The 12,288-nt window shown below is 42.0% G+C and overlaps 1 protein-coding gene across 1 annotated transcript in view; it reads left to right on the forward strand.

The window, feature by feature from the left end:
* Positions 1-12,288, forward strand: part of ANK3 (ankyrin 3) — a 206,454-nt gene that overhangs the window by 79,089 nt on the left and 115,077 nt on the right. Inside the window, exon 9 of the mRNA XM_035892536.1 lies at positions 5,750-5,848. Coding sequence (XP_035748429.1) covers positions 5,750-5,848 — 99 coding nt within the window. The remainder of the gene's footprint in view (positions 1-5,749; positions 5,849-12,288) is intronic.

The raw sequence follows: 12,288 nt of genomic DNA on the forward strand, positions 1-12,288 counted from the left end.
GACCTCTGCCCATAGCTTTCTTGCCAAAGCAAACAAGAGGTAGTCACTGTGCCATAAAACTGCATCCAATCCTGTGAGCAGCCTTCCTGATTCTTATTCTAGATGAGAGCTCATTTCTACTGGGAGTGGGCTTTGCCTGCAGAAAGTTTGCTTACTGGAAGGTTGAGAAAGGATTTGGTAGCTTTGAGAGGGTGGTGTGAGGACAACATGCATTAATGATGACCCTGAGGCTGAGGAGCAGAACACCATTAGCCCATCAAAAAGAGCAGGCAATATGTAAGTGACAGTAACATAAGAGAAAAACATCTTTTTATTTCCCTAGTGGTAATTTGCCATAACAGCTCCTTGCTATACTCTTCCTTCTTTTCTTCCAGGATTCATCTTACATATCTCAAGCCCGAAGAAAGATAAGTATGTAAGCATTCAAGAACTAAATTAGCGCAATCTAAGTCTTTTATTAAGTAGAGAAGAAAAAAGCTGAAAAATGATGCACTGTTGTAAGGTTTCCTGGAAAGCATCTGATTGTGTGTTTGTGTTTGCACCTGTAATTTTTTTAATTTCTGAAAGTCCTATACAAGTCTTGGTGAACCCCGTGACTGCTACTAGAATAAAAGACTTTTCTCTGCAGGGGTTCTGCTGTGTTGTAGCTCCAGTGCTGAATTGCAGAAACAACACAGAGGGAGAGAATACTGGGTGTTTTCATATACAACATGTTGATGCAGCTGCACAGTTGCATATGATGACCTTGCTGTGCCTTCAGGAGCTGGTAATAGCGGTAATATCCATGCAGTGTTGTTGATGACAATTCCAGTACATGACAACCACCACCAACATTATGCTTTTTACTTAAGAACCCCTAATGGTGGAGGGATGTTCCAGACTGTACAGGGAATTTCTGCTTTAGCAGTCTGGCTATTTTCAGCTTCTGTTTTATTCACACATTCTTTATCAGTATTAAGCTCTTCCCAGAGTCTGCTCTCACTTCAGAACTGAGAAGGACAATCTTACTAAATTCCAAATTAATCTGAATATTTTGGTAAGATGGTGTGGTTTTTTTTTTTTTTAAATCAAAGATAAAAAAGTGAAATTTTTGTGATTAAAATTACACTCCACTGAGGGGCTGGGAGGAGAGCTCAGAGGTGGAGGTAAGCTATCTCTTTGGTAGCGAGGAGAAATATCAAGTCCTTATGACACTGGCGATGTGTCTTCACATCTGCCAGTCAAATCAGCATTTAAAACGATGCAGCACATGACTAGGAAAGGTTTGCCCTTTTTTTGTGTGCTTTTTTTTCAGAGCCAAATATGATCCTGTAAGTGCAAACATTTACTTTTCTTGTTTATTATTAGCATCCTTATGCTTATAAACTGAGGCGGTCTGATGGGCGAAAGAGGCAATCCTATAGGACAGCATATCATACCAGAAAACAGGGGGAATTCTTCATTTTCTAAATGCATTAAAATAAAACTACAAGACGTACCATGTTTGCACTCTGTCAATTTTAAGTTTTTCCCTATTTTTTTTCTGGCTTCCTAACCATTTGTGCTGCTAGTTTGTAATAGTATGGGGTAATTCTGCCTACTGTGGTGAACTGTGATGGATGACGCCGTGTGTCAGAGGGGAGCTGATCTCATTTCAGATGGGAAATGTAGGTGGCTTATTGCTCAGCACAGCGCAACTCACATTTTTTTTAATTTTCTTGTGAAGCTGTAGATAGAGAGATGCAGCTGAAAAGGGCTTGGTGCTTCCTCTGATCAGGCACAAGCAAAAGCCACTGAATGTAAAAGCAGGTCACTTTTCACCCGTCGTATTTCTGGATGTTGTGAGACTCTGAGGGAAGGCACAGGCCCTGTGTGGGAGGGTGGTGGCTGCAGCAGGCAAGGGTTAGAATGAAGGGAAAAGAGGCATCCACAATGTTGTGAGGTATAGAAAAAAAACTGCATGCATCGAATCTGTCATACTTTGAGCTATATACAGTTTCAGAGTACTTCAAGTCCTATACCCCAGGAAATCTGCCAAGGGGGAGAGGAAAGGCTATGTGCCAGTTCATAATCCTGTGAGCTTTTATTGCATAGTTTTAGGTTGCTGTTCTCACAAGTTACGTTTCGTGTTCCCTGTAGAATTTGTTAACTCTCAAGTTGAATGACAAGTTGCATCTCAGTGTCGAGGGGTCTACCTGAAACATTATCCAGCATTTGGTATTTCAACAGCAAGAGCAAGAAGCACTCCAACAGACATTTTAGATCTGAACCGCATCTTTTGATGGCAACTTTTTGAAGGCATTTCAGCTTTATAACTGCAGGAAAACATCTTCAAAATTTTCCTGATTTACTATTCTATCTTAAGAACAAAGGGAGAAATTTATAGAAGATCAAACAGATAAAAATAGACTGAAAAGGCAGCAGATGCTGTTGATTTACTAAAGAATTCAGAACCTTACATTTGGTGGCTATATTGTTTGCTGATACCACAATTTTAGTGTTAATAACCTACACCCAAGCTGCACATACTATGAAGCTTTTTTATCTCTAGTTTCTTGTGACAAGTACAAACAATTTGATTTTGAGTTGCTTGCTTTACGTTTTGTCATCAGAAATATTAATGATGATGTCTGAGGTTTATTCACTTCTCAGTTCGCTTTCTTAATTGTCACATGAAAGATGGGAAGGGGCCGTATGCATGATGCGTCTAGGTATAATTCTTTAAGCCTTGACACAACACAGAATTGACCAAAGACAAGTTGCTTGCCCTAAACTTCAGTGTGCAATTATTCAAGCATTTAAAGAGTCAGAGCTCTCAGCCAGCAGAAGTATTACTTCATATTGTTCTCTACCAGTAAAAGCTCAAATAGCTAAATGGCAAAATTAAATTCTGAACAGAGACCTGCCCTCTCTTTTTTCCCCCCTTCATTTCCCCACAGTATTTCCCTCAGCTGTTAGGGCTGAATAAGGCTAAACATGTTTTTTCGTTTTTGTCTCTTAATTCTTTTTATGAACCGTCTGAATAGTTTAGTAGAGTATGACAAAAACCGCATCCTCCTTCCCAGAGAGTGAGTGCTGCGGTGCTCTTTCCTGAGAAAAGAGGAGCTGAGTTTGATCGTCCATAAGGACAGATATTTCACCAGGCATGTAGGGTTCCATTTGCTTGATTCCTCCTGCTCAATTCCTTATTTCAGGGTAGCTGTGTGTAACTGGTTTTCCTAACAAACTGTCTGAAGTGATGACATTCTTTATCCATCTATCTCTTCCTAATGTGAACTTGCTGCCTATTTTCAACCAAATGTAACTGAAGCTTTCAAGATCCTAGAGATTTGTATGTTTTTTTATAAAGACAGGTGATCAATGGGGGAAGGATGGGCAGCTTGCTCTCCAGCTTGCAGAAGTGAGCTCAGTCCTTATTAGGTGCTGGAGAATTTCCCCACGTTCCCAGCCAGCGTGCTTGGCCCCTGTCAGAAGCTGAGAGACAGCTGCACAGGGAACAGGTCCTGATAGTTTCAGTATTAACCAGAATCTGAAGGTCATTTGAACAGGATGTTTTTGGCCACGAAAATGGATTTAGTTTTTTTTCCCACCTGTTGCAAGCAAACAGTGTGACCTAAACCTTAACTGCTAAATGGAAGTCACAGCATTTGGAGTTGAGGTGTGTATCTGCCAGTGCTCATTCATTCACTCTAGAATCAACTCTCCTTCATTTAAGGCAGCAGGAGCTTTGAACAACCGGACTGGCAAAGAACTAGATCCAAAGTGCACGTTCTTATATGATTATACCCTCCCCTGTGCTGCACTAGATTGGTTTGGATTGGTGTCAAGATGAGTGAGAACCAGACTCCTAATAGGTATTTGTCCTACATTTTGTAATGCTGTCCCTTCCTCCACCACTTCTTTGTTGAGGCTTAGAAAAGGCATTTCTTCTAGTTTGTGTATGATACAGTAAATTATTAATAGTCATGTATTAACAGGGCGCTAAGGTCTATTAGACTGAGTTAACCTCTTTGCCCATCAACCCCAGCAAGTAGAAAAAAGCGGAGCTTCAGTCTAAATTACCTGCAGGTACCCTTTACTTGAAGACATGGAAGTTATTGCCTTTACTGTTTTTTTCTCAGGAAAACAGAATTCATCTCTCTCTCCCCCTCTGACCTCAGTAACATCTTTCCTCCTGGGAAGAGAGGAAAAGCAGAAAGTGTCTCCTTATAGTTGTGTTTTCCCTCTTTTTCTGTCCTCTTTGTGGCTGATGCAGTAATATACTGACCCCATATTATATCCAGTGTCAACGCCCAGTCAAATGGAATTAATTCTTTTTTCAAAACCAACTCACAAATTGCAAGTTAAGCAATCTGACAGCTTTACAGCCCTGGGAGGACTAGGTATAACATACTTTTTGTTAAATGTGTTAAGCATAATTTTTGTCTTATGTTGTTTTTTAAGGAAATGAGAAGCCACCCTGGAATAGTAGTCGCTTTGATGCTCTAATGATCATTAATACTGGAGAAAGAAGCTCTGTCGTTTCATCTTGCTAAAATGTACCTTACCTCTGTGATAATATTAATTAGTACCTTGTAGTAGTTTTGCATTAGCTTCGTAGTGTCATTGTGTGTAAATGAAACTGTAGCATTCTGGATTAGGTGCTCAGCATTATTATCAAGCTGTGAGTCAGCTTGTCACATCTCAGAGGGGATCTTTTTGCAGTGCTGGTTTTCTATCGCTCTTCTCACCTGCAGTTTTGAGGAAGCCCTGTTAACCGGTCTGTTAGCCAGGAAGGACACTCGTACCGCTCTCCGGCTCTTCAAGGCGATGGGTGCTTTTCTGATTCAGTCAGCCATAGGACACATGCTTGTGAAAATTTGCTGCTTTCTGCTCAGTCACGGGGAAGCTGGTTTTATGCAGCCAGCTGCTAGCGCTGCCCCTGAATACACTGAAACATGTTCTTTAAAATTCTGTTTCTCTTCATACAGTAGCTGCATGCTCTATTTAAATCCTTTTATTTTTGACTTGGCTCCGTATGATCAAATATATACAGGACGTGGTCCTTCATACGCCGCAAGATAAAGGATTCACCGGAGCATGAAGAAACGTCCTAGCTACATCTTGTTAAAAAAGCGTGTTTGTGCGCGCCCGCGTGGCTTACGTAACCGCCCCCCAATGCGCGGGGGGAGGCGCGTGCGCACGTCTGCGGTCTCACTCCAAGTGCAGCACTACCTCCATTAGAGGAACCAGTTCGGTAGACAAAGTTAGCGATGGAACTGAAACGAAGGCACTTCCAAGGCTTTCAGAGCTTGCTGATAACGTTCAGAAATAAATACCGCTGGCATCTTGTTGCTTTTGAACTAGACCTAGGAGATGTAATGGTTTTATTTATTTTCCACGGTTCCTACAATGTCAGTGGAGTCGTGAGGTATGAATCCTTATTATTACACGCTCAGAAGCAGCCATAGCTGAACTAAATTGCTAGGGTTTAGTCAGTAAAATTGCATAAATTTAACGCAAAAGCCAAGAACTGAGGCACAATTGTATCTTCTTCGAACTCCAACCACAACTTGAATGTTTGTCTTCATAACATATACGTCGAGGTATCAGGCCAGTAATTCACATTTGTGGATAAACACAGCTTCCCTTTGCTTTCATGCTCCCACGGAAACAAAGCTGTGTTATGCTTTAGCAAATTGAGCATAATTCATTCTGTGAGCAAACTGATTGTGGAGTTCATGAAGGAAAGACATACGGATATTTACTTTCATGGTTTTTTCTTCCACAGAATGATATCACGCCGTTACATGTTGCATCGAAGAGGGGAAATGCAAATATGGTCAAACTCCTACTTGATCGAGGAGCTAAAATTGATGCCAAAACAAGGGTAAGCTTAAATGTGACTGCTGTGAGTGACTGTGTGGAATTCCTGCCTCTGACCTGTTTGTTGCTGTACAGCTTAAATCATTCATCTTCCTGGCAGGCTACTGTAGCTGCACTGCATTTCTTTTTTATGAACTGGTTGCAGTAGGATGCTGACAATTTACATCTCTGAAAGCAGCGTGTGAAACACCACATATGGCCAAGCTCAGAACCAACAATTTTCCGTGTTCTCTGCAGAGCATTTAATTAGGAACTGCTTCGAGCTACTTGGGGGGTAGAGGTGGATGTACAAGAAAATGCTAAAAGACAAGAATTCAATTCAGATATTTCAGAATTTGAATGCTAACGGAGTAACTTTGAACTGCAGTCTGTGTTTGCCTTTCATTATCCACAGGGCAGTGTCACAGAGCACGATGTTGCTGGTGAGTCTCGTGAAGTTGCTGATGAGCCTCACACAGCTTGGCCCCTTTCTGACTGGGTGCTTAGCTGCTGGCTTGGACCTGTCAGCAAATGTGCCCGGCGTAGTGACTTAAAAGCTCAATGCATATGGTTATACCTAAGTGCTGTAGTTAAAACCCAATCAAATCAGCTTAGGGTTGTTTTAGTTGTTTACACAGTGGCAAAAAGAGAAGGAAAAAGTTCAAATATTTGGAAGTAAACCTAGAACTAGCGCTGCTGGGGGCTGTCACGGCAGTCTTTGCAACATGCTCCCGCGCACATGAGGTAACCTTCAGGAGCTCTGCCTGTAACTTTTTGACAGTTGTCATTTTCTTGAAATATTAGCTTATCTCACCTATCCATCTTCCATTTTTAATTATTCTGTATAATTTCCAGCAGAATCATTCTACAAAAAACAAAGGTATAACCTAAGAATCTTTTCTTCTGTGGTTATTACTGTAGCCATGGGTTTCTGTTTAGTTTTCCAATGTTTCAGCAGTCTCTGAGGTTTCCTGCAGTGGCACATTTGTATTTTTTTATTTCTGGAGCAAATTCAGAAACTGGTTCAATTTATTTTCTCATGGCTTCACTCTCTCCACATGTTTTTCTTTAGTTGTTCTTCCATGTTACCTTCAGAAGTCACTCGTGATTTCTTTGTAAAATGTTTCTGGTTTTTCTAATTGGGGAATATGGAAGAGATGATTTCTCACGGATAACGTGAACAGTGGGTACAATTTCTGGACTAAAACACCAGCCTCCTACGTGCTACATGGGGGCTGCCAGGCTGAGGGGCGTGGGCCTACCATGTGGTAGGGAGGGCCACGTTTTTGTGACATGACAGATGTGCATTTGGTCAGAGCAGGGAGAAAGGGAGGTAGCAAGGGACTGTTTGCTTCCCCTCTGCAAGCCTTTCTATGTCCCACTGCAGCCAAAACGTTGGGGACCACTACTTTAAATAGTTGGAGTCCAGCTGCTTCTTTTCTTTTAGTTTTGAAATCCATGATCTGCTTCATTTTCTGTATCGCAGGCTCCAGGGTCAGACATTAGGATAATTTATGTAACTAAAAATACAGGCTGGGACGGAAACAGGATCCAGGAAGAGGGCAGAAGCATTAACAGCTCCTGAGTCTGGCAGAGCTTCCCAGCGAGGCAAAAGGCAATGGATGAGTGCGGTTCACGAAGCGGTAGTTTGGTTTTTTCTGGCTTCCCCCAGAGACTGCCTGTTTCCCCAAACACCCATCCTCTCCATAAATCAGAAGGGATCTGCATAACTTCTCCTGCTTGTGCTGTACGTGTGTCACTCATCGTTGCACTTCTCTGGCGTTACCAGAGGCATCATTTTCTGGCAGTTAGTGACTAAGTGGAAGTTTTGCTCCCAGCGGCACTGACTCATCCTGGCAAGGGTTTACCAGCCTGTGGTCTGGTGCCTCTGCGGAGGAGACGGAGCAGACAGCTGCGTGATCGAGAAAAGGGAAGAGCATCACTGGAGTAGATCAGGAAGGATTTACAAATCAATAGGGGAAGCAATAGAAGGCTGGAAGTAAAGTGGCGATAGATGAAAAAAGGACGTTGTCTCAGGAGTGTCTGCCTAGTTCTCATATTCAGTAGCAAAGATTAATTGCTGTGAGCTGTTACAACACATGTTCCTGCTAAACCTCTCTTGTTATTACTACATGACCCAATGTTGGTTTCCGAGGCAGAACAATTGAGGTATGTCAACTTTGCAGTCGTTTCATTTTTTTAAGCACCATTCTTTTTTTAATGTCCCAGACATAGAATGGCCTTACAAAAATACAGGATGACAAAAGCTTCAGTCATATCCTTTTGCAACACCATCGCCACTACCGAATGTATTGAACGGCCAAGAGCAGCCAAGGCTGTCTTTTCTGACATGTGTATCGAGTCGTGCCTCTCAGCTGGATGCCCAGTCAGAGCTCAGCCTTGCGCTGTTCTGCGAGGGGCAGGTGCCGAATGCACACACAACTTGGTAAACAGATGGGATTTGCACGTGCAAATAAGTAAGGCTCCTATTATCAGATTTATAAATGTGAGACCTCTCTCTTTTTTCTTTTTTTTTTAAGAGGTTTTAAAGAGTTGAGCAGAATTTTTGTGGATAAGAGATGAGCAGGGTTTTTGTTGTTGTTGTTTGATTAAAATAGTTTTTTATCTTGGACACCGTGATATTATTTAATGCAAACTCTGGTTATGGAACACAAAACACCTCCTTAAAGGTGAATAGCAAAGGTTCTGTACGCATAGAATGGACAAAAATTCTTGGAAACTGTTTGTTTCTTTTGCTCAGAAGCAGAAATTCCTAGGCCTTTGTTTCTCCTTTATCAGGTCTGTAATTCACCTTTAAATGAGTATGCAGATGATACTGTTTTGTGGTGTTGACCAAATGCTAACAGGGCCAGGATTTGCTCCTCTGACTCTTAGATGGGACAGATTTAGCTCTTCAGCTGTCCTTTTGTGATCTGTTCCTGCAATCCATTCTCTGTATGGGGTACTGGAAATATGCTCCATGTAATGTCTATTTTTATTGTTCACAAACATACTCATTTTACAGATAAATTCACAGAAAGCCTTTCCTGAGTATTAAATAAGTTGAGGTGATGATTTCTTTTCCTTAGTCATTTCCATGAGCATTTGCGTTTGCTGCTGGCAGATGGTCCTGGAAACTGAAGTGCTGAAATACTGCACAAAAGGTTAACGTGAAGGGCTAAATCTTTGTCCTGTATAAATGATTGTAAAAGTCATCCATGGGCTCCCAATTTCTCTATATTCATTAAGACTAGGATTTGATGAGCACCATAAATATTGTCGCACGCCTGCAAACTGTGCTCTGCAAACCACCCTGGAGTGGAGTTCAGGTAACATGTGAGCATATGGGGTTATTTCCAAAAATGATCTTGCAACTATTTTGGGGCTCAGGCATCTTTTTTTTTTTTTTTCTTAGTTCGTGCTTATATTGCATTGTTTATTTTAGCCAGCTGTTTATCTTCTCTCTGTTCTTCTTTTGTGAGAGATGTCTAGCAGCCGGTACTTTGGGCTTAGTACTGAATTCTTTAGGGAACTCCTCAAGAACTGGGTGCTGCTTTTGGCCATGCAGGGCAGCTTTTGTCGTTCAGGTTTTTTACTAACATTCTAAGCCAAGACCTATTAATGCCTCATGTAGCATGTTTACTAAATGTTGCCCTAATTATTTTTTCTCTGTCTTCCAGAAAAGACTTTTTTTTAAAAAAAAAAGTTTAATTAGAGAGTTTGATTAAATTAGTTTGATTTGCTTTGGCTGTCTAATACTGCATATGCCAAAGTGAATTTGTGTCTGAAGCAGGCAGAAAGCATGTTTTAGCCTGGATTAACAATAAGTGTTTATAATCTTCATTCTACTGATTTTGCAGCTAAGTAACAGGCCAGCACTGTTATCTGCATGAAAACATGTGGGATATGCTCTTTTAAGATGCATTGGATCATACATAAGCTGCTAGAGAAAAGCCACATGTAGTAAGAAAAAAAATAACTACAAAATTACACTGATTTGATACTGTAAGTGCATTTTGCATGTGTAGGAAGAGCAAACCTTGTTTGTGGCCCTATGGTACGGAAGGGGCAGTTTGCAATAATGCCAATGAAGTGAAGAATTTGGGAGACTTAGAGCACGGAGGGACCACAAGATGCAGAGGCCTGCTAGGCTGAAGCACATGCAGGGAGACTCACTAAGCAGCCATGGGGATGATAAACCCTGGGGGCAGCAGTAATCGCTCCCCTGGGGGGGGAAGCATGCCTTCTAGCTCTGGCTCAGGGGAGTGGGGGGCCTGGCATGCTCCTGCCAAGGCCATGGACCGGCGCCGGGATCTGCCTCAAAGTCTGGCAAGCTCTTGCTGAGTATTTGCATCACGGTAAAGTTTTTTACTGGGTGTTGTGCTTAATTTCATCACTCGCAGAAGGGGTTAGAAGCTGCTGCTCACTGACGTGAGAGTTGTTGTACTGAGGCTCCCATGGATGTGGGGTACAGCCCAGGGGATCCCATTGTGCAAGGGAAATCCTGGGTGGGCATTGACAGGGAAGGGGTAGCTGGGGAGCTCAGGGAGGCTGGTTCATGCTCACCCGTGCTGCTCAGGGGTCTCTTAGAGCCACATGTGGTGGCAGGGAAACATATTGCAGCAGGGAGGCCCAACTGGCTGCACCATCATCTGCTAACCTCAAGCCAGTTGTGACCCCAGCGTAACATCAGGAAGATACACCAGTATCTGAGTCTCAACAGGGACCAGAAACAGCACTTAGATCTCATTTATTTGGGGGGGGGGGATGTGTGTATTTGAATTAAAAGCTAAAGAAAGAGAAGCAGCCCCAGAGATGGGTGTGCAATGCTTGTGGGAAGCTTGTGCCTAAGCAGAACTCCTCCTATTGTCCTCCTGGCTTTGCTGGAGCTGCTCTCAGGCTCTCTGGAGGGATAGATAATACAGATGATAAGATTTATCATGTCAGCACATACTTAGAGAGCCCTTAATCTGCAGATTATTGTCATAATCGTTTGTAATGGTTTTTCTGAACCATTACAGACTATCATATTAAGGCAAGTTTGCTTCCTAATACATGTAATATATTTTATGCTTCACATAGTATAGTCTATATGAACAGTAAATAAGCAACTAGAAAATCTCCTGGCAAATTCAGTGAAGTCTCGCTGAGTTCAGAGCAGTCCCTTTTAATCTCAAATTCTCTTTTTTTAAACAAATCTTTCTGTGATCTATGTTTCAGATTGCCTCTGCACATTTCTTTATGACTTTTAGCGCCATATAGCAATTAACCAAGCCAGGTGGATAGACGATGTCTTTTCAGAATACAAAAAGAGATCTCTGCAGCTAAATGAGCTGTCTTCAAGCATATTTGCTCTATACAGTGGGAGTCCTGACATCATTTAACAATAGCTACAGATCAGCTGTCCCAACAAGCACCTACGTTACACTGCAATGTTGTGTCACGCCGTGTGATGCGTCTGGTGGCGGTGACTGCTGTGTGGACTAGAATGAGCTCTGGCTGGCCAAGCATGACTGCCTGGTGCCTCCTGGGCCACAGGAACCTGGTCAGGCAACGTGAGAGGGTTGGGGCACTGTGCTCCAGGGAGCACTGAAATAGCTTTTGTCTAGTCTAGCGCATGAAAATGATCAAGTGTGTCTCATTCTCTGTGGGCTTGGTATGTACTACCCGTGGTACATTGTGAAATGAGTTGGGGGGGATAAAATCTGGGAAATGTTCCCTAACTTACAGTTTTGTGCCTGATCTCCTTGAGTACCTTTCTTTGATGTGTCTGGAGAATATGATAATTATAGGAAGTAAAAAGAATGAACAATCTAAGGTACATGATATTCAGCTCCTGCCTACATGTCTCTAGTTTCCTAGCCTTGCTGGTTTTTATTTTCTTTTCTGTATGTGTTTTTTGGGGGGGGTGATATTTTTATGTTAGCTGTTTGCATCCTGCTCAGTACTTGGTATGCCCTTGCCTGTGGAAACTACTTGTATGGGAAATCTGCATTACCTTTTCTAAACACTTCTTGTGAAGGTACAGCAAAACTTTTGCAACTCAGCTGATAAACGTACCTCATGGGTTTTGATATCTTTTCTCTTTGTCTTTGCTTACATGTTTTGAGCAATACATCTTTATTTTGTGTAGTAACATTTTAACAAGATGCCTTTCCCTGTACTTCATGGGCTGAAATATCAGAAGGAAGCAGAAATGACAATAACATCAGCTCAGGAGATGCCAGTAAGAACATAGTAGGCCAAACTGCGTTCATCTTGCATGAACAAATGGCTCCCTGAGTCCTGACCAAGTTAAGTCTGAACCAAAATCTTTTATTCATTTACATCGAAAACATATGCCATACTTTAAGTGGAAGAACACATGCACAGTGAGAACCACATAAGTTTCAAACGAGACTAGCAGAAAAAGTTAATCACAACAATTTCTGTCTGCTATCTTTCATAGGCTTATTAGGGGAGGGC

The sequence above is a fragment of the Egretta garzetta genome, unplaced genomic scaffold, assembly GCF_000687185.1.
Source record: "Egretta garzetta isolate BGI_Z169 unplaced genomic scaffold, ASM68718v1 scaffold204, whole genome shotgun sequence".
Lineage (NCBI taxonomy): Eukaryota > Metazoa > Chordata > Aves > Pelecaniformes > Ardeidae > Egretta > Egretta garzetta.